At 39.0% G+C, this 22,482-nt stretch overlaps 1 protein-coding gene across 1 annotated transcript; it reads right to left on the minus strand.

Moving 5' to 3' along the window:
- Positions 1 to 1,918: 1,918 nt before the first annotated feature.
- On the minus strand, positions 1,919 to 19,631 carry arhgap31 (Rho GTPase activating protein 31). The gene is made up of 12 exons (XM_008427004.3): positions 17,849 to 19,631; positions 14,193 to 14,295; positions 12,563 to 12,707; positions 10,638 to 10,720; positions 10,414 to 10,521; positions 9,236 to 9,378; positions 8,944 to 9,151; positions 8,722 to 8,843; positions 7,838 to 7,894; positions 6,820 to 7,443; positions 6,578 to 6,726; positions 1,919 to 6,025 (listed from the first exon to the last, which is right to left on the minus strand). The coding sequence occupies exons 1-12, from the start codon at positions 17,946 to 17,948 to the stop codon at positions 4,094 to 4,096; spliced, it is 3,774 nt and encodes a 1,257-aa protein (XP_008425226.2). The 5' UTR covers positions 17,949 to 19,631; the 3' UTR covers positions 1,919 to 4,093.
- Between the last annotated feature and the right edge of the window lie 2,851 nt (positions 19,632 to 22,482).

The raw sequence follows: 22,482 nt of genomic DNA on the forward strand, positions 1-22,482 counted from the left end.
ACACTTTGCTTGCCAGTTTCTAAAAGACAAAAGCGAGCTTCAACTTCGACTGGAATAAAAAAAAAGTTTGTTTTTTTGAATGGGGGAAGGATTTTATTTTAAGTTTATTCTTAAAGAAATCATTTATTGATGAAATATACATTTATTTTTTGTAGTTTGTTGCGCACATTTTTTTCTGATTTCGCGCAAAGCTGTTATCTGCCATCAAATCTCGCAGATTGAATACTTTTTTTTTCTTTTAGAGTAAAAAATGTAGAAGAGGATGCAAGTGGCTTAAAAACGAATTAATGAATTAATTTAGCACTGACATCAAGAACGCAGCCAGATAATCCGAACAGGCAGGCTTGTGCTTCATCTTCATGTAACCAACTCGACCTTAAAGAAATGGATTAAAACAGTTTCTATTCTATAAAATGTTTTTTGTTGGACAAAAACGGAGCAGGATCCTGTCTTAGAAAAGCTGCCGTTGCCGACAAAAGTGTTGAAGTGGCTGCAGGAACAGGAAGCAGCTCGCCGCTTGCCTTGAACTGCGGCTGTTTTTCTGCAGCAACATTTGAACCCACTCAGCTGTATATAATCTGTTTAACAGCTAATCAGTACTTTAAGATGAAGGACCGGCACGCAGCTCCGCTTTCCCTCGGTCCCCCCGGCTCTAATTGAATATTCAAGGCGCGCACCCTGTTTGCCTTTTTCAGTGTGCCCTTTTTAATTCTCGGCCCATACACAAGCTGTGTCAAAGGTCTAGAAATAATGAACTGCGCAGACATGGAAGAGACGTTTGGAAGAGTTGCCTCTGTGTGGTGTGAAGATCCTCTGGGATATATGCAGATATTTGATTGTTTAGTGGATTTTATTAATTCCAGCAGACTCACAAGTCAGTGATTTTTTTTTCTTCTGAGAATCAAAAGGGCCGAGAAGTTAAATTATTTTTTTTGAAGTAAGAAAATCAATGGCAAAAGTTTAGTTTAGTCTTTAAATATCTGAATCAAGCTTTTCATATCCTGACTTGCTGGTTTTAAACTGATACGTTTGCAGTTTAATTTCACTGCAGCGGTATGAAGAAGGATTGCATCGTTTGAAGTAGAAATAAAAAAAAGAGGGCACAAGTTGTGTGATTTCATCCAAGAGCGCACCGACAACCCCATGCGCACAAACACACGTTACCACAAACTGATGAGAGGTGGAGCCCCTGCCGGCACATATAATCAGGACACCTGCCACTTATGTGCCACAGTGGATTTGGGTTGACAGTTTTCAGACCCGTGAAATGCACAAGGACAAGATTGTCCGCTGTTTAGTTTCAAATCTGCCTGTTTTCTCCACCACTTAGCAGGAACACTGCGGCACAGCAGCGGCACCTGGCGGCAAACGCTGAGTTCGTCTGGACCAGACTCGAATAACGGTGGAGGCCAGAAGTTTCGAATATTTTAGACATTTTGTTCTTCTGGAAAGCGTTTCTGCTTTATTGCTTTTAGAGGTTTCTGATTTTTTTTTTTAGGTTCATTAATAATCTGAAATCAAGATTCTCAACTCATCTTCCCGTAAACAGGAAGGACATTTAAGACTGGAAGGGCATCAGACGTACAAGATGCAGGACTGGAGTCGATTAATAGATCTGTGGTTCAGCTTGAAGTTGACATCTTCAAGCGGAAGTTTTCTCCATTTTCCACTGTATACATAAAATCAAATTAATGGTTGGATTTTTATTAAAATTAGACTTTTTTCTAATAATGATACTGTGGTTAAATAGTGATTTTGAAAAATAATACAGCATAAAACAAAATTAATTTCCAGATATGTTACACCGACTAAAGAAATTTATTTTAAAGCCTTTTCGTGTATCTTTAATTATTGGCATTATTGGCAATAATGCCAATAATTTCAGAAATATGTCACAAAAAATATCAGTTCAACAAAATTATTGTCACAATACTTTCATTTTTTTTTTTATTCTGATGATTTGTAACAAAATCAGTAATAATATGTACATTACTGCAGGTGCTGTCATCGAAAGACTTTCACCTCAAAATCTTTAACACTGATACATTTTTATGTAAATTCATGCAACATATTGAATTCTTGTCAGCCTCAACAAGCATACAGGAGTTATAAAAACCAACGGAAAACTTTAGATGACTTTAGACTCAATCATCCTGCTCATTCAAACTGTGGTAAAAAAAAAAAAAATGTCAGCTCAATAGCATTCAAAGTATGTTCAACACAAAAAAAACTATCCTGTGCATTTACAAGTGATCTGCTAAACACATCAGAGGAGAGAAAAAAAATCTGGAGATGGCAAAATCTGACTTTGACTCAAAGCAAACCTTGAAGCTCCAAAGTGAATACAGTCAGCTCGCACAGAGGCAGCCTGCAAATTGACCGTCTGATTAACGGCTCTTTGACTTCACTTTTCATTTGTCATATTACAACATATATTCCAAAACAACGACAACAAAACTACCGAAGTAACTCTGATACAATCAAGATACACATTACTTACACTCCTTCGGCTGGTAAATACTGTTATTAAAATTTCTGATACATAGAAATATGAAAATAAAATCATTTAAATATCACTTGAACAAAATCACATTGACGTCAGTGTGCCACAGATCCAGTCTCAATATGTGTTCATATATATATATAAAATAATAATTAATGCCATAAGAGTCAGCTGATTGAAAGGAAAATTAAAATTTTAATTCAGGGATAAATAGTTTGCTTCATAAAAACAGTTTTAATCGATATTTTCCTTTAAGACTTCAGTTGTCCTTCTTCAGTAGGTAATTCTTGACAGATACGTCATTTCCTGTTTAACCCAGTTTTTGTGTTGCAGCACTTTGTCTTTCTTTATGCTTCTTCTGTAAAACAGTACATCAGGTTTTTATGTGCTTCTAAAATAATCCTGCTCCATCCCTGGAGCTCCCAAAGCTATTGGATCATTTCTTGGATTTTAACGGATTAGGGACTAACCTGAACCTGAACTCCACAAGCTACAGAATATAAATTGTGCCGACACGTTTTTGCATCAGTGTCAGAAACCTTTCGCTAACAGGAACATTTCCTCTGCATGCAAAAAGTGATTTCAGGGCTGTATTACATGCCACAGGCCTAAATCTGGTTCATCTGGCTCCATCTAGTGTTTGTGTTGTGATCAACAAAAATGCTCATGGCTGGTAGGTGTAGAGGTGAGCATGTCTTCTTGTGATCATTGCTTTGTGTGAGTTTGTTTGGAAATGGGTTTTTTTGGGGGGGAGAAGTTAGTGAGTTTAGCAACCATATGCTGCAGAGCTAATATCTGAAAAAAAGAGCAACATGTGATTGACTTCAGTTTGTTCTGAATTAAATGCATGCAGTTTGTGCACATCTTAGGGCAGAACCTGCTTCCCACTTTTGTTTTTTACCTATGTCATTGTCACTCAGTGAAAGGTCATCTTGCCATCACGTTAACATAGAACAGCAGCCTAAATTTTATCAGCAGTCATGGCACATGCTCTTTTTGGTCTGATTTGTTATCTAGTACAGGGGTGATCCTGCATCCTGCAGGTTTTAGTTAGTTAGTAACAATCTTTTCAGCATGTCATCGTTCTTCTTAGGCCTTCTAATGATCCATTATTTGATCCAGGTGTGTTAAACTTGGGAGAGAAATGGTGGAGAGAAATTAGCCACCATAATTTGGACCTGTTTAAACTTGTGTATTTTTGCCAACCTTGATAACACAATGTTCACTTGCTGCCTCATATATTCAGGCCTCTTATCAAGTCAGATGATGAAGAGAAAATTGATGGCATTTATTTTGTCAGAGAGACTTCGTACTTTGACGCTGTAACTTGATCTGAAACTCTATCTGGGAATAAAAATGTAATTTGATAAAAAAATATGATTACACATATTAAAAAATACCAGTGAGGATTAAGAGAATGAATAAAAATATTGATCTTAGCCTCACGTATCAGAGAAATCTGAGTTATGGCTTCCACTTTTTGATTTTTGGATCGCTTTGGCTTCATCCTGTAGACTATTATCATGATCTTTTCTGTTTTCCAAAGATTCTTTATGTTCTGCACCTATTTACACGCGGGCCCACTCGCAGTCACTCGATCTGCCTAGGACTCCTGCTGTCGAATATCATGGACCTCCTCTGAGGCTGGTAGAAGCAGCTGGTTGATGTTTCAAGTCTCTGTCCACTTTTCGGGATCGTCATTTTGTTCTGCAGAGCGAGTCCCTCTTGTGTCCTGAAGTTCTCGGTCATCTCTTTGGAAAAGACGTTGAGCGCCGACGTGTCATTTAGACTCTTGATGGATGAGAGCAGCTTGCCATCGTCCCCTGATGTTGGATAGTCCATGAACGGGAAAGGGGGGCTGAGGAGGATGAGGCTCTGAGGTCTCTGCCGGTTTCTAAAGGACGGCCTTTGCAGCAGTGCTCCTCTGTTGGGTCTAGGACCGTCTACAAACACTTCCAGACTCGGGGCATGCCTCCTAGTTATGACTGGCAGCTCTGGGGTGGCATTCTTCCCAGCTTCAGCTGATTTCTGAACATTTGCATGCTTTTGGTGTTTAGGGGGTGGCTCTTTGTTCTCCAGTTCCTCCTTTAGGTCCGACATAAGCATAGGCGGGGTGGCAGTGCTCGTGTCTGTGCTTGTCTTTGGGAATCCCTTTTCTTGCTCCTTCACAGTGCCAGTGTCACTTTCCTGCTTTGTTTGAGGTATCTGGCTGTACTGCACCTGTGGAGGGACAACGGGCACAGCTTTGACCTGACATGTTTTTATCATGAAGGCTGTCCGCACCGATGACACGCTGACTGGGGCAGAGTTTCGGCGGAGAGGCGCCTGTCTGTCATTTAGAAACAGATCCAACTCAGAATGTCCTTTATTCACAGTTCCAGAAGCGGCCAGCAAGCCTTTTGGACCAGAAAAAAACTCAGACGACTTGCGATTTTGCTGATTTGAAATGTCTCTTATGCATCGATGGCTAAGGTCTAAGTTAAGGGAGCAGGGTCTTTGTCTGAAAGAGCCGTGCTCCTCTTTTTTCTCTGCCGCCGTTGTCTCACATGACATTTGCCTGGTGAATCTCTGAGATGATCCTGTATTCTTTGGTTTTGCCATGCTGCTCTTTGCTGTTGGAGGTTGGGTTGCATTATTGTTGTTCAAGCTCGTCCGTCTAGGCACCAACGGCAGATTGGTCCATTTAATTTCTGGGTTAGCTCCAACACTCTGAGGAACGTTTTCAGGAGATGAAACCTCTGGGTTTGGAGTTTCTCCCTTAGAACTGAAGGGGGAAAGCTGGTTAAACAGCTCCTCGATGTCAGGCGAGTGCAGGGGACTAGTAACCCACTGCTTGGTGGAGCTAAGATCCTCCCAGGACTCCACCAAGTCCAGCTCCTCCAGGTTCATTCCAAATACGTCTTCGTCATCAAAGTTTGCCAGCTCCGGCATGTTTCGTCTCTCCTCTAAACACACCGAGAGTCTCTGACAGGGTTCCACCTCAGGATTCACGCTTTTCTTTACTTCGTCCTGCGATTTTTTTGTGTCCTCTTGCTTCTCAGATTGTCTGTCTGCACTGTCTGAGAAGCTTGCGACCTGTGGGGCGTCCTTTATCGTTAGAGGATTTCTAACACAGTCTGCCCTGGTTTCCCTCCTGGGAGCCTGGCTGGTGTAAGCCGGTGCACTTTTATGTAAAGGTTTCAGCTTCTCTTTTGCATCTAATGTGCTTGAAATTTGGACGTCAAAGTTTTTGTGAACACAAAACAACAGGTCTGACTCCGAGGGCTGTTTTCTTTTTGAGTCGGGTCTATTTGCAGTTGCGCGCTCGAACAAAGAGGCGTTCGACGAAGGCTCCTTACAAAGCAGGGATAAAGACGGAGAGCTGCGGCTTCGCTTTGACTTGACGTCCATTGTTAACTTGGTGCTTGTTGAAGCAAAAACCGGTTTGAAAGTCTTATGCAGCAGGTTGATTTCAGGCTCAGTTATCATCAGTTCCTGATGGAGGTCAGACCAAAGCGTTTTCCCAGCAGCAGGTCCAACATCCTGAGAGATAAAAGGAGACGCGAATTAATCCCACAATGTGACTGAATATTTATCTTCTGACTTTATTTTGAGCAAGGGTTTGGATTTTAACATGCTTAAAATGTAAAAATCCAAATGAAATGTAGTTTTATAACAAGATGCAATATTATTCATACCGGGAGCAGAGTGAGAGGAAACATGTCTCTTGACTTGACAAACATGTTTCTTTGGGAACAATATAAACTTAAATTGTACAATAGATAAAGAATTGTGTAGATTAATTAGAGACAGCTGTTTATATCAACTCAGAATGTGAAAAAGCAGAAAGTCTCTGCAGCTGGTTTGTGGAAAATCATGGCTGTGCAGAGGAAAGGGAAACTCAGGAAACGGCTACAACACCATATCTACTTGTCTTAAAGCTCCACTGTCAACAGTGCACAAACATTTAAGACATTTCAGTAACTTTAACTTTAACTCTAAATCTCGCAGGAGTGTGCCTAGTTTTTGGCTTAACTATGAATCTAATCATTCTAAGGAAGATAACAAGAGCTGACAGGACAGAAAATAATTTACCAGTTGTGCATCTTTAGTGAGATTGTGAATGTCTTCCCCAGAAGATGGCGCTGTATCTTTGTCTTCGCTTTTTTGTGCATTAGGTAGCTCTTCCAGTTTAGAAACAATCTTTACTCCTTCGTTTTTTTGCAATGTTTTCTTGTCTTTATCTGAAAGAAATGTACATTTTTCTTCATATCAAATAAAACACTTAGCTGAAGTGAAGCCATGTATAAAAAAAGCTGTAGAAGAGATTTCCTTACCCTCTGGCGACACTCTGAAGGCCAGAACCTCGGTGTGCTTCTTCTCTGTTCCTTCCTGCCTTTTCGGCTCCAGCAGAGGGAAAGTGTTGCTCTTCTTAAAGTGGCTGCTCTGCTCTGTAGGCTCCCTGCAAGGCTTCAAAGTGGCTGCTTTCTCTTTGTTGAGCCCTCTGCACGGCGTGCTGTTGGAGCTGATGACGGCCGACACGCGTAAGGGCACGGACACGGCAAAAGGCTCAGATATGTTGACAGCTCTGCGTTGGTGCCTCGGCGAAGACTCCAGTGGGAAGAAGCTGCCTGGGAACGAGGGCCGGGAGGAGCCGGAGTACAGCATCCTCCTGTTTTTCGGAGAACTCGGTTTGTAGTTGCTGAGGTCATCCCCTTTGAACACCTTGAGCTGCTCTGGCATTGTTTTCTGGAAAGAGGAAGCTCCCGGTGAGTCTTTTTGGTTCAGGCCGGAGCTCCAGCCGGCCTTCGCACCACCTTTCTTTGCTTTCATCTCCCAGTTTTGGCTATGTTCATTCAGATCATAGAGGGAGTCAGATCCCAGTGTTCTGGATTTCACATCAGGAATAAAAATACTATTGGATCCATCAGCTGAGGTATTGCTTCTCGCCCCGTCATCATCTGTGCAATAGAAAACATAATTGTTTTGTTTTTTTATTAAGTTTTTGTTTATACCCACAGTGCTTTAGAACGTTGCATCTGCAAGCATCAATGTATTAATATTTTATGCACTGCACCAACACAAAGTAGCCCATAATTGTGAAGCTGTAGTGAAGGTAAAAGTTTTATTATTTGTTTTTGTTTTTTTACAAATAAATTCTAAAAGGTGTGGTCTGAATAAAATACATGCCAAACTTTTCAGATTTCACTGTTTTCCTTTGATTCTTTTACTTCATAGTTGTACATGACTTTATGTCTGTTACATGAAATACATTTGTGTTTGTAGCATGACAAAATGTGAAAAGTTTTTTGTGTCAGAAGGCTCAGCTGTGATAGTGTTTAAAACTTTCTTCACCTGGAGACGAGGAGCACAAGGACTCCATGCTTCTGGAAGGACGCAGAGCTGCCTTTTCTGTAGAAAGAAAAGTCAAACAATAAAAAGTTACCAGTTATTTTATAACTAATAATTTATTTTAGTATCTTGTTTTTGAGATCTCTATAAAAAATGTTCTTTCTCTTGGGACAGGTAATAAATCTATCTACATCTATAAACTGAGTCATGCTATTTGTGGCGTGTTCATATATTCTTTAAATTAGTGATGCTAGAAATGTCGGCTGCTTATGTGGCATTTCATTAATCCCTGAAGTTGTAACCTGGATCTGAGAATAACAAACATTTTCCAGTTCTATGTTCAAAAACCAGCGTAAAGTGAAAACCTAAAAGCAATATAAGCCAACAGCAGAACATTTTGTATTTTCAAAAGCTTCCAGCAAGATTAGCAAAGAACATTGTATAACACCGTGGGTCTTTATATTAAATTTTTGAAGTTACTGAGAAACCTTTTCACACCGGTGTTGGGCTTCAGGAAAATTTACTGTTACTTTTTGCAAGTTCATACTTGGAAGTTTCATCTTTTTAATCAAAATGACACACATTATTACATCCTCAAGCCAAGCAGGACAAATTGATATGAATGTTTTGGGCTAATTCAGAGTCCAAGACCTGTTTCTAGATGGTTTTAACATGGTTCAAAATGTTAGTTTTTATGGAACTAGTCTTTGTTAACCACTAACCCTAAGCACTTTCTAAAGCATACAAAACGCTGTTGTCCTTTTTATTTATTTATTTATTTAATCATATTGTCTTCATCCTCTTGTTATTTTCTGAGAATGCAGTGTGTTTGTAGTGAGAACATTATTTTTGTGTGTTTATGGTACACGAATGGAGCAAAGCCTGACCTGATGCTCCCTGTGCTCTGATGAACACGCTGCCATTGCGGCTGAGTTTTCCCTTTGACTCCACTGATCTTCCCAGGTTAAAGATAGACTTCCACTTTTTAGATTTTCCAGAGAACCTCCTCCTAATCAAAACACATAACAACAAAAAAAGAAGTGAAATCAAATCTATTTTTTCTGCTTTTTTATCGACCTTTAAGTTGAAAGGCTGAGCTTGGATCTTACTTGTTGTCTGATATTTCTATGACCGTGTGATAGAGCGACGCAGTGCTAGTGTCAGGTAGGCTGTTCTCTCGCTGACGTTCTTTGTGCACTGGGTGATTTGGACTTAAGGAGCGGGCCTGGGCTTCTTCCAGGCTCATCAGTTTCATCGGCCCACTCCCACCGCTGATCGGGAGAGTGGCGTATTTCTCTGCACACATCAAACTCGGTCCTGCAAAAGTATATTCTGTTAGTGTCATTAAAAATCTCTTACAATTTCAGTGTTGCCAGACCTGTACGTTTATGGATATCATACCTTCTTTGGGTTTTATTTGATCAGAATCACCACTGAAGATCTGCTCTGTGTGGTTTAAGATAAACTCGATCACTGACTGCTGTATTCGCACTTCCTGGAAGGCCATGTCTCCATTACCAGATGAAGTCTCAATGTCCTTGGATCTAGAAAACACAAGAAGTAAGGATTGTAAGGATAAACTGCTGATTACAAGTGTTTCTCAAAAGCAGGGCATTTACAAATGATCATCAACAGGAATTAGCAGCAAATAAACATGGTCTGTCTAAATGTAAAGGGCAGTAACCAAAATAAAACAATCTAAACAAAATGTAACAGAAGTGTTACTGGTGCCACCATTCGTGCTTAAAACCACTGTCATGCTTCTTTAATTGCTCCCTGTGGAAGAACTGTGGCTCACTCTAATTTGCAAAATTATTTTGATTCAGCCATTTTCCTTGGTCTGGTAGAAAAACATTGATTACCATAAAATGATGTCATCAAACTACCACCACCATGTTTGACTGCTGGGGTGACGTCTTTTTTGTTGAAAGGGTGAACACTACCATCGATGACATTTGTGCCCATGTCCCTTTCTTATTGTCGGATTACGAACGTTCACCCTAAATGGGTCCACTTAAGCTGTAAAGTTCTATTATTTTCTCCATTTGTGAATAATGCAGTTTGATGAAGTTTCAAAGCTTTAAAAGTTGCTTTAAGACCTTTTCCAGACTGAAAGAGGTCAGTGATTTAAAGCTCTTTCGCTAAACATTTTCATCACAAACCTGCAAAAATGAGTTATTTATGGCTATTCAGAAATCACAAGTGCAGATGTTGAAATGCTGCACAGCTTTAAGGTTTTAAAAAATAAAGTTGATAATGCAGGACATCCAAAAAGTTTTGTTTGGAGTGATAGAAGCACTACATGTCAAATCTATTAAAAGCCTCATCATAAGATTGTTTTGGAAGAAATAATGGTGGACAAATTCAGAATTGGGATGCTAAATATCTAAAGTTTAGTTTATATTTTCCACCAGACTCACTGACTTAGTTCAACTCTGACGTTCAAATTTGTTTGATGATAAAAATCATTGAATGTAACAAAAAAAAAGTAAAAACAGAAGAGACTTGTGAGGGGGGCAAATGTTATACAGCGCCGTATGCCTAAAATATTTCCAGTACTTGTGTGGGTTTAAACTCACCTTAACAGATTTGGAGCCCAAACCAAAGCCAGATTGCGCGTGTGCATATTTGTCTGGGCCCTTAAGGTAGCAAGACGGGCCAAGTGCTTGGAAAGGTACTCCAGAGTCCTGAGAACAGTTGATTAACAGTTGATTTTATCATATTTTTCACAGCTTTGAAGTCAGTAAAAGTAAGCTGGACTGCTGTTTTTTAAGGAGCTGAGAGCGAAAGATGTGTGGTTTACCTGAAGTGAGGGGAGGGAAGCTCTTTGATAACTGTCTGAATATGTGAAAGTCTGTCGTGGTCTCCTTGAAGGGACACAGCCTCCTGTGTGAGAAACAAAGATAAACACAAAGGCAGTCGTGTCATGTCTTATGTATTTTTACGTTTTTCTCCAACGCTTTAAGAGACCGACAGTCACAGCAGAAACAAGTTCAAATTATGTCCATATATATGGGATGTAAAGTAGTTATAATTCAGTTCAAATCAACCAGATTCATTCCATCACAACCCAATTACATGGTTTCATTCAGATCTAGTTTGATTCAAATCGTATTATTTTGAATTACGATTTTAAATTCAAAATAGTAGCTAACTCAGCTACAACGTTAGCTGTTAAGGATAAGTGCTAACATTGTTTTGGGGAGGCTCACCTGGTTGCATGGGGTCACTGAAGCAATCCCTCTCTGAGTAACCATCCAGCTAAAGACTCATTCAAGTTCATTCTCATAAAATATTAAAATAGAAATGCTGCAACGCATGTAGTTAAACCAACACTGAACTTTAAAAAAAAAAGTTTTATTGAAGTCAATAGTACATTGAAAAAAAATCTTCAAATAAAAACCATCCAAGCACATTTTTTTTTTCAAAGGATATAAAATGATATTTGAAGACACAAAAGCATCAGCTCATGTCTAAATGTGTGTGAGAAGTGACAAGTCTGACTTTCAGCATCTTTCTTTCAGGCCAAATTCGGACATCGTACACGAGCTAAAAACAGTCAACCTTTTCATTTTGACTAAATAAGAAAAACCTAGGTGACCTGAAATATTCATAAAAGTAAAACCATGTTTGTCCAGTCTTTGTGGGTAAGAGATGTGTGATCAGCCAGATTTCTGTTAGAACCCCAGGAGAGTGAAACGCTTTTCAAAGCATACCAGAGAGCTGGAGTTAAAGGCGCAGCCAGCCAGAGATGTAAGAAAGCCAAGGTATGCAAATAACCCCGTCAAAGTACACACACTGATCCACAGAAAGCACTTCTTACACTTGAGTATTTTTGTCCCATTTTCTCCTGCTGAAGTCTCTTTCATATTTGCATGCATCCAGAAAAGCAGCCAAAAACTTTCATTTACTACCAAGTGTAGTAAATGAAATACTTTGTCTTAGCTGTTTATCGGTTCGAGTTTGGGTACATTTTGGGGTCTGGTCGCATTTTATTGTTTCGATATGTATTTAATGGAACTGAAATGGGAAGATTTTTTGATATTGGAGAATAGCATGCTACCCCTCAAAGTGAAGTCCTTCCAAATACAAAAACAAAGACACTGACTAAACCAGAGGTGGGCAACTCCAGGCCTCGAGGGACGGTCTCCTGCAACTTTTAGGTGCATCTCTACTTCAACACACTTGAGTCAAATAATGAGGTAATTAGCAGGACTCTGGAGAACTTGACAGCACTGAGGAGGTGATTCAGCTACTGGATCCAGGTGTGTTGGACCAGGGAGACATCTAAGAGTTGCAGGACACCGGCCCTCAGGTACCAGGATTGCCCACCCCTGGACTAAACATCTTGCAAAAATCTCTGAATCAGAATCCCAGCAAAGTCAAAACCATGTTTCATGATGGGAACGATATGTTCAGGGTGATATAAAACAAAAACAAGAAGAAGTATATCTCATGACGGCAAAAACTTACATTTTATTTTCCCATAGGCCAGATTTGGGTTGTTCTGTTTACATTCTTTTCCTCCATTATGGAAGTCCGATGACATAAATACATTTTTTTCATTTCAGCTAGCAACTATATTTGAAAAAAATCATTACCTGATGTACATGAACATCTGTTTCTTTATAAAAACAATGCAAGATGAACACTAGCGTAATCCACAGCCATACTGTCTCATTCATACAGGATTTTTTTCATTCTGCAGATGAAACTAAACGTACTCACAGTGAATTTGCTGTAGAGCTCATATGTGAGCAGAGGATTGGGCAGCTCCCTGAAGTAGAGCTTACATAAGGAACCCACACAGTGGATGTCCTGGAGGTATACTTCCTTGGTAAGGTCAGGGCACGCCTCGGAGCAGAATTCCTGCCTGCACAAAAACATCCACACACACCGAGTTAGCTGAATGACTGGACTGTTCAGCACCCCAGCTCACTTCTGCTGCCCTCTGAGGCTCGTCACACTGAGATGCATCCGTCTGGTCGATGTTGTTGGAAAACAGGAAAGCACTGAATTAGAGAATCTCATTTGTTTCAAGGGTGCCGTTGAAAGATTTGCTCATATTTTATCTGACTTTTGTTATTTTATGACTAACAATGCTGCAAAAAGTATGCATTATTTTGTCCTCTTACGCATTGGATTTTTATGAATGACTTAAAGGCTTCTGGTCATCAAACAACTTTATTATCAGAAAACTATAAACTGATGATGATTTTATTTGTTGAGGTAAATGTAATAACTAGTTGTTCCACCACTGGCAGCAACAATTGTCATCAAGCGTTTATGTTAACTAGCAGCATATCTGTTACATCCATCTGGAGAAATTTTGGACTTAAATATGGACTTTGTCTTTATCTCTCCAAAATCTCTACTTGTTACGTTGCTGCAGGGCTTTGGACCACTTTCCTGCTGCATAATCGAAGCTACTTGGTCCAACTCTACTTGAGGATTACTTCTGTTCTTCATTTCATCGACTACAGTAAGCTGTCACGGTCCTGAAGCAGCAAAATGGCCCCAGACATCACACTACCACCACCATCTTTGGCTGTCGGCAGTGGAAATGCTTTGGTAATTTTGCACCAGTTATAAAAGGATGTACATCTGTAAAAAAATGTCTAAAGTATATTTTTTTCTCAAATGTCTCGGGATTATCAAGATACTTTAGGAGGCAAATCCGAGTTGGTGCTTGACCTTGGAACTGCTCTATAGATGTATTCTACTTCCAGCCTCGTTCTTATTGTTTAATCGTGAACACTGAGCCTAAGACTCCTCAGGGTCTTTGATGAGATCTTATAGTAATTTTTGTTGGCTGGAAAAGTTTCCAAATGTTTCATGTTTTCTCTATTTGAGAGTTATGGTTCTCACTGTAAGTTGATAAAGTCCCATAATCTTAGAAATGTTAATCTTGTCAATTCTTTTAAGTGTCTGTGACTTTGTGTCTCATATTTTCTTGAATTTCTAGATATTAGGGCATTATTAAGGCATAATTTTTTACTTTTTGAGCTTATTTTGCTCACTCCATGTTGTCAGATTGGTCCTCTTTAAAGCATGTCTTCAGCCTACAGGTATGGCAGTAATCAGGTCAAATTACATCTTACATCCAAATAAAAAAGGGGTTAATGCCAGCAAGTTCACAATTGAATAGGGATTTGGAAGATTACTTTTTCTTATCGGACTGAGCTGCTTAGGTTACCCTTTTTCACACAACAAATGGAACCATCATTTGAGAACTGCATTTTCCATTTACACAGTGTAACTTTGAAACATTCATGTGCAAAAAAGAGGCTTAAACATAAGAAAAAAACCTGAAGGTAGGCAAATACTTTTTCCCATGTCCTTTTCTTGTCGGGAGTACCTGAGACGCTGGATGTTTGAGGTGACCCCTGAGAGTCTGTAGATCCCATCCACAATCCCATGCTGCTCAATAAACTCCGCACACTTCTGGAGAACCTGAGGAACTGAAGGAAGGAAATCGCATGAAGAGATTGGATTTCATTTAGTATGCCTCAATTTCTCTGCACTACGCAGACAGCAGGGATAAAGCAGTAAAAGTAAACAGCTCTGATAGTCACACTTTAACCGTAACAATGCACAGAGGAGTAAGCCCATGCGATGTGGTTTGTTTTACTACACGCCTGCTCCTTTGCTCCTCAGGGTCGATGACTGTAGGTGGACGTAGGCAGGAAGTTAAAAATGGTTTGTTTGTTTCAGAGGAAAGTTGACACACCCAGTCCTTGTGGCTGGTATTACTTACGACATTTCCTCTAATAGAAATAGGCTTTTGTAATGTTACCACTGACCTACACACTGCTTTCCTAACAACAGCCCATCATCCCAGTAAACAGCCCGGCTGTGGTTTTTAAAGTGTCTGTGAAAGCACGTCTGATTTTTCTGACCACAGCTTCACTTTAACTAATAATGATACTAATAAGCGACTGCAGCTCGGTTTTATTCACCAAGGTTTTTACAAGGTTTGCTGTGACGCAGAAACAGATCAGTGAGTTTTGTCTTCAAGTATTGAGCAATGTTGCATGTGATTTGACTATTTTAAACAGATTAATCATCTTTTTCCTACGTTACTGGAGGTTTTTAAGTAGTAAAACACAGAGTTATGATTTAAAGTCTTGTGTTTTTGTGATGCAGTGTGACACGTAATCAGAAATCTGAGTTTTTGTCCTGCAATAGTACTACATACATGACTTCTACTTATTTTTCTTTAATTTAAAACAATAATCCTCATTCGTTTTTCTCAAGTTTAACACAAAATAGAAATCTTTTCTGTGTTAAGTCTATTTAACGCATAATCTATTTTGGCTAGTAAGAGTTTCAGACCCATGCACAGCTGGGTACATTATTCATATTTTGAATTCTTTCTCTCTCAGTGCCTGATTTTCTGGTATTAACTTCAAATATTTTGGAAACAAAGATGCAGAACCCTTCTTCCACAAAAACGAACGCCCGAATATTTCTGGCAAGAGTTAATTTCTCACAGCTCACCGCAGAAAGCAACAGATATTTAAATTCTCGTCTTTCTAACCTAAGTAATTGGATTTCTAATTGCCTGCCTGTGGTCAGAATCTGCAAGACGAGCGACTCCCGGGTTGTCATTTAGCTCCTCTCTGTTTAGACACAGGCTGAACTTTTCTCATAGACTGGCAACAAATATAGTTGGAGTTTGGACGTATTTCTGAAGATACAACAGCACATGTAATAATTTGTGGGGAGCTTTTAAACTTGAAAAAAAGAAACAGTCCCTGGGATCAGTTCAAACATTTCTTTTTTCACAGATTTTTATATTTGTAGCTTTCTCTTTGAGTGTAACTTTTTAAATCCCTTAAGGGCTGTGCAGTTAAAAAAAAAAGCATTTCACAACAACAGTACTATTTTGTTAACTTAAGTGACATTTCGGCACACAGAACAAACACAAACATAACTTTAATAAACACTTTTATGTAATTAAATGAAAATCATTTTGCACATTTTCTATTTTGATTGGAAAAAAATGTTGTGCCTCTTTTTATTTCTATTTACTTGTTTTGTTTGAGTTGCAAATTTTATAATCACAAAGAAACAAACCATACTATTAGTAGTAATAATAATAGTATTCATTGTCATTTATATACAAGCACCTTTTAAGGCATTCAAGTCACTTTACGTAGCAAGAAATACTAAAGTAATAAAATCAAACCAGTAAATGGAGCTTTAACAAGAGGTTTTATGCAGGCAAACAGGTTTTCCATAGTGATTTAAAAATACTCAAACTGATAAAACTAACTGCAGTGGAAATGAAAATAACAACCTATTTCATTTGTCTATAAATATGCTTGTTCTTGCAGAGTAGACGGCTCAATCATCTGCAGCAGCAAAACATTCTGTTATATGCAGCGTGGAGGACGTTAGCTGGTTTTATTTGTGTTTATCTACATCAAGAAAACTTGTGGCCAGACAGCCTGTCTGCGCTTTGCCTCTTGTAGAGATGAACATATCAAAAAATACACAGATGACGTCAGCCTGCCTGAACAGACGGAAAAGAGTCTGCTGCAGAACAGCATTGTGTAAGGGCTAACCATTTGGATCACAGGGTTTTTTTAAGAATAGATTTATTTATGCTCCTTTTATTTCTGTTTAAATAATAATATTTTTAAAAACTTATTTCAAATTGTGTTTTTGTATTTCTAATGGCTAAACAGCAGATTACAAGATTTATTTTAAGGTTAAGTAATACATTTGGGCTCTGGGTCGATTCAGACCATGACCAATTCAGAACCCTGAATCATATGCAGGTGTTGGTATATAATGGCAATTTGGTACAAATATACAAAGATACACAAATATACATAATCCTTTCATTGAAGGTTACTTTTGTTGTTAAGCAAGTGTTTTGACGAAATGCCGAGATCGATAATAAACAAAATGCTCAAATTTCATGGTTAATTTTAATCAAATTTACTCCTTTTTTGAATAGTTTGCATAGTGTTAGTTTCTAATCTCACTGATTGCGGTTTGATCCATGTCTGGGTCAGATGACTCTTAAAAACTGTGATGCATTATGAGCTCCGATCAAACCGAAATACACAACCTCGAGTTTCTGTTTACACCGCTCTTACGATTACTGCAGAACAAGACTTTGAATTCATTTGTCATCTTAAAGTTAAAAAGAAAGAAAAAGAAGGAAGCGACAAAAAAGAGGGAGAAACAAAAGACAAAAGAAAGAAGGAAGGAGTGAAAGAAAGAAAGTGATTATTTGCCTCATAGGTTTTCCACAGCCCACCAACAGCAAGCCCACCAACACAATATGTCTGCTGCTGCCATGACACAAGACTCTGACCCACACCTCCTCCCTCACTTCCTGCTCTGAATGCTCCACCTCACACTGATCCCATCTAACAGGTCTTTCTCAAATTTATCTTTAAAGCGTCTGTTCATGTGATTTCTGTTCACTTAACTTTCCGTATGTATGGAAACTTTCACACAAAGGTTGTGAGAAGTCAGAAATAAAATCTATATTTATATATAAAAAACTGTTTTTCTATTAAACTTAACACATTGCTGTGTTATCTCCTTTTGTCTTTTTACTTTTTCGCCATACAAAACTAATAGTAATATCTAGTCTAATTTTGACATAAAACTTGTCGTAGGAGCTGCACACAACAGGAAATTTACACAAAAAGAATCTAAGAGCCCCACCCTGGGTTCATTAAATGCAGCCAATGGGTGAATGAATGTACATAATAAATGGAAAACATATGTATTTTGATAAAAGACATCTGTAGTCTTTTAAACAAAACTGTTTCTTACATAAAAACTACATATCTTTTTGTCTTTCTTCACAAATGGCATGTTTGTAAAAAAAAAAAAAAAGATTAAAACAGCAAAAGTAGTTCACAAGGAAAAGGAAAAAAACTTCTTCCCTATTCCTTTCTGTCTGCGTAAAGCAACCAGCGAAGGACATATTGTCTAGGTAGGAAGTGCTAATTGTCCAACAGTGTTAGATTTCAAAGCAAGCGTTACCATCTTGTCCTGAGCCCTGGAGATGTTCTGTCAGGTCACAGCCGAACACATTCTCACTTCCTTTCTTTTTGGTCTTCTGCTTGTTTCCTTTATTCTTCATGTGGGCTCCAGTTAGTAGTCCAGAAGACTGAAACAGAACGTTCCCTGAAAGCACCAGAATTGATCCATATGAGCCCAAAAACCAGAAATGAGACGGCAGGTCAAAAGGCAGCCGCACAGGAATCCCACCACACAGCTCCCAAATGCCTGCATCCGCTCGCACCCTGACAGACCGCACGGCTGCTGCTGACGTCACTTTTCAAACTTCAGCTCTTTTTACATGGCTCGTTCCTCGGGAGATGAGCCGAGAAAAGACGCGGTGGGACTGTTCCTCATGGTGCTCAGCTGAATTATGTGAGCTGATTTGCAGAAACAGCATTAGAATCGTTTGGTTTCCTGTTGTTTTTTCACCCCCAGTCTCTCTCTCTCCCCCTCTCTCTGCTCTTTTATCTCCTCCTCTTTTCCTTCATTCCAGTCTGTTCTCCTCACTGGTTTCTTCTGCAGCTGAGACACCCATCCATTAGGAACATGGCTATAGTTGTTTTTTGAGAAAGACTTTCTGCGTTTTCTGAATTGAGGGATAGCCTCGTGGCAGTGATGTGGCAGGGATTTTTCAAGCGTCCAGACTATGTAAGAGGGAGGGAGACGAGGTTATGGGAGGAGGAGAACAGCTGACATCTGTTTCTCTCCCAGTTACTGACCCCTCTTATAATTTTTTTCTCCCCTCCGTTATGTCCTCAAAGCTGGAGCTAATGGGAAAGTTTCTCCCTGCCTTTCCTGAATGCTCCCAATGTATACAGTTTCCTGTGCAAAGAGCCCAGGCTCAAAAACAAAAACAGACGGGCTCTGAAGGAAGAGGAAAGTGGGAGGTGACTCAAGTGAGGGCCTGAAGGGCACAGATGGGAAACGAGGGGGGGGGGGGGGAGTGTTGGTGGACCAAGATGGACAACACGTGGTTCTCGTTACTAACTGCCTTGTATTTTATTGTTTTCCTTTTAAATTAGACTGCAGCTTCAATGAAAACACAGAATTAATCAGTGCAACGTGTTGACTTTAAATGCAGGGAGTTAGTTAATCACGGTTTCCTCCACAGCTGCCCTCCATGTCTCCACCAGATCTATTTCAGTTACATCCCAGCTCTGGAATGCCAAGCCTGGTAAATATCATGTAATAGTGCAGGATATACCACACGACCGGAGCCCTCTGACTCTCACCACATGTGAAAATAAAACTCTAAGGCAGTAAATTTAATTTTATGACTTTGTAACCAAGGATAGGTGAACTGCCTGTGACTGCACACCTCGCCCTACTGGAACTGTACAAAAAGATGCAGTGATCAAACATAAAATTGATGGAATGTCGAAAATTCATTTGCAGTTTGTTGGAGCTGATTCACCTTGGAGAAGAGGTGAAGCATCTCTACGAATCCAGAATTGTTAAATCTTATTTTAAGACACAGCAGCTCCACATTTTGTAAATTAGACTCACCAGATCCTCGCTCTTCCAATCAATCTTCCTCATCTTTGAGAAACACTGAGCTCTTTGCTGGATTGTTTTGCTGCACGGCATCCCGACCCCGTTTTGGGGCTTGGTTTTAAATATATTTGTGATCTGGTGCTTATATCTTTTGGCTCATTCCTTTGTCAGTTTTTAAAATTCATAATGCCATTTTTAAATGAATACGGTAAATGTCATACTAAACCAATGCTTGGTACACACAGATCAAGATTCTCAGTCATGAATCCCAATTCAGTGAACAGTTAAGTAACTTGGACATCATTTTGTTTCGGTTCAGACTAAATGATCTAAATGTGTTTGCAGATTTAATTCTTTGTTTCGCTGCAGCAGAACACTGTGAATATCACCATAAGGATTGTTTAGACCAGAAGATTACTTCTAGATTACTTCACCTGTTTCTTGAAAATGTTTTGTTTATCCAAGATAGGTTTTTAGTTCTGATTTTTAATGGGGGTCATTTTTCAACAAAGTTAAGCACAACATTACTAATACCTTTTGATTAATAGATTTTGCATATCTTTTGGATTTAAACACATATTCAACTGTTCATTAATTATTTCATTTTTCAATTAAATGACTATAAAACGTATTTGTTTAGTACCATATTTTCTGGACTATAGAGCGCACCTCACTGTAAGTCACACCCACAAAGTCTAAGCCCCTGGTATCTCCGCCTCTCTCGGTTTTCCACAAGGACGCAGCAGAGGGCCTGGTCCTGAATAATTTGCTATTAAGGACGAAGCCCTCCGTCTCCAACGCCGAACCATGGATTCGTTCACTTGCAAAGGCTCCATTTCCCTCCTCTGCTACCAGATCTTTAGCCCTCAACTTAAAAGCTGCATCACATGAACTTCTTCGTGTGGTTTCCATGATGAGGGGATATGAGTTTGAAAGCCTGCTGCTCGCATGTGCTTGTTCAAACTAAAAATGAGCGCTTTCTTCTTTGATTTCCAATTTTGACTTCCAATGATTCACTTCCTGATAAAGAGCCCCCTGGTGGTTGAAGAAAAATCCACAGAAAAGCCGCGTGGGAAAAAAGTAGCGCTTATAGTGCAAAAAATACAAATCTAAATATTTGGCCTGTCTCATTTTTATTAGAATCAAACTTCTTGGGTGAGTGAAAATAGTTTCATATCTAAATCCGTCAGTAGCAACAAATATCTGGGTTTTATGTGTCTGAATTATTTAAGGACCTCAATAGGATATTCTCCACATGCTCCACATGGTGTGATGTTTGCAGTACAGTGCGATGAAGAGTGTTGAAATGTCTGTTTGGATAAAACCAAAAACATACACAACACAGAACAGAGCAGCCAGCCACTCAAGATAGGCCAGTTATTTGTCTACATTTCTAGAACAAGGGACAATCGCTTGAGAACACTAACGTGCTCATTTTAGCGAAAGAAGATCTGTTTTTGGAAGAGTAGTGAAAAAAGTACAAAAAATAGAAAATAAAAAACAGCATGACAAAGAGGAGATGGTTCCAGCAGTTTCGAACTCCAGCCTTCGATGGTCGGTGTCCTGCAAACTTTTAGGTGCATCTTTTAATTTAGGAGGACGACTGGAATTTGAAACATCTGATCTGTGGAGGCGAGTTGATTCACAGCTGAATCACCTCCCCAGATTAATGTGATGGAGGTGGGATGGACATCATAAATACTTAGAAACCTAGAACTATCACCTTATGAGCAGAACACAAGAAGCCTGTGAAGCAACCTAGAACCAAAATAAAAGTCCAGTTTCCTCCTAGTTTAGCACTTTGGAAATACAGTAGACATGAAGCAACATCAACATTACTTGGAGAAAAGGGATTTCAGCCACATGTTCTGTCCAAGTCCTATATCTGGTTTACTTTTACCCACCTTTTGACCCTTCCCAGCAGCTGTGGGAAATCTAACATATTAGCTTTAAAAGGAACACCAGTGATTAATGGCAACGCGCCAGAGCTATTACTGCTCTGTTTAATATCCTCTATATTCATTCTGCTCCCCAATGTCCAAGACAAGCAAACAACAAAGCAGTTTGGGCGACGTGCACCTCAAAGAAACTTCAGACAGCATAGAAGTTCATATAGTAGAAAGAAAAAAAAAATACAATAAGGTTATTTAACATGATTTACTTTGTAGATTTTATAATAAGCACGCTGCTGAATACATTACAGGGAATATGGGCATTCTTTTAAAGTGTAGTAATGGAGAGGTCTGGTTTGTGAAAGAAATTGTTTTGGTGCTAAAAGTGTTTTGTGAATGTCACATGTTTGAGCAATGACCAGGCCTACCCTCTGCAAAACAAAGGTTTCTTTCTACACCATAGGAAGAGGACATGACATCATCCTGCTCATACAAAGCCTCAATATCCCCACTCTTTCTTTGGGCTGGTAAATTTAAAAAAAAGGAAAAAAAGAAGACATGGTATTGTAAGTGAATAATAGGGTTCACTTGTGTCTTTATTTTTAGTGTTTGAGTACATGTCTGACGTGTAATGCTTTGACTTTTATATGTGTAACTCATCTGGTGCTCGGGTTAGTGAGGAAATGATGCAAAGGGAAGAAAAAAAATCAAGACGTAAATGAATAATTACTACATAAATCTTGCTGTGCATGTACGTCTCAAAAAATCATTTGATTATGCACGTTTGAAAGATGAAAAACACACAAAAAAATAACCTTTAAATGGGTATTAAACATCCTTCTCTCTTAGCTGTTTCTGAATTAAATTTTTTATTGGTATAATGTAATGTTAAAATCCCAATTGTCATGGTTTTTCAGATATAAGTAGAAAATCATCACAATTAACAAAGATAAGGACTTGGGGGGAAAAAACTGTCTAAAATAAAAATGCATAAATACTAACTTTGGCAGCCAGTCTGTGTGGATAGATCTCAGCTAAAAAAGCAAAACAAAAAAAAGTGATCCAAACTCACTTGTAATAGCAATGAAAGAGTAAAACATTAAAGGGGTGAGTTCTATCTACCTACATTTCTTTTATATACACATTTATTTAGTTTCATGCTGATTGAACTTCAGTCAGATGAATAGATAACTCCTTTTGCCACATGCAGTACTTTCCAACTTTTCA

The sequence above is a fragment of the Poecilia reticulata genome, chromosome 14 (genome assembly GCF_904066995.2).
Source record: "Poecilia reticulata chromosome 14, P_reticulata-male-v2, whole genome shotgun sequence".
Taxonomy (NCBI): domain Eukaryota; kingdom Metazoa; phylum Chordata; class Actinopteri; order Cyprinodontiformes; family Poeciliidae; genus Poecilia; species Poecilia reticulata.

Coding starts and splice junctions, on each gene's coding strand:
- arhgap31 (XM_008427004.3), bottom strand. CDS start 17,948: ATGAAGAATAAAGGAAACAAGCAGAAGACCAAAAAGAAAGGAAGTGAG. Junction 10,522..10,637: donor CTTCCCTCCCCTCACTTCAG/GTAAACCACACA, acceptor AACTGTTCTCAG/GACTCTGGAGTACCTTTCCA. Junction 9,152..9,235: donor TCAAATAAAACCCAAAGAAG/GTATGATATCCA, acceptor ATACTTTTGCAG/GACCGAGTTTGATGTGTGCA.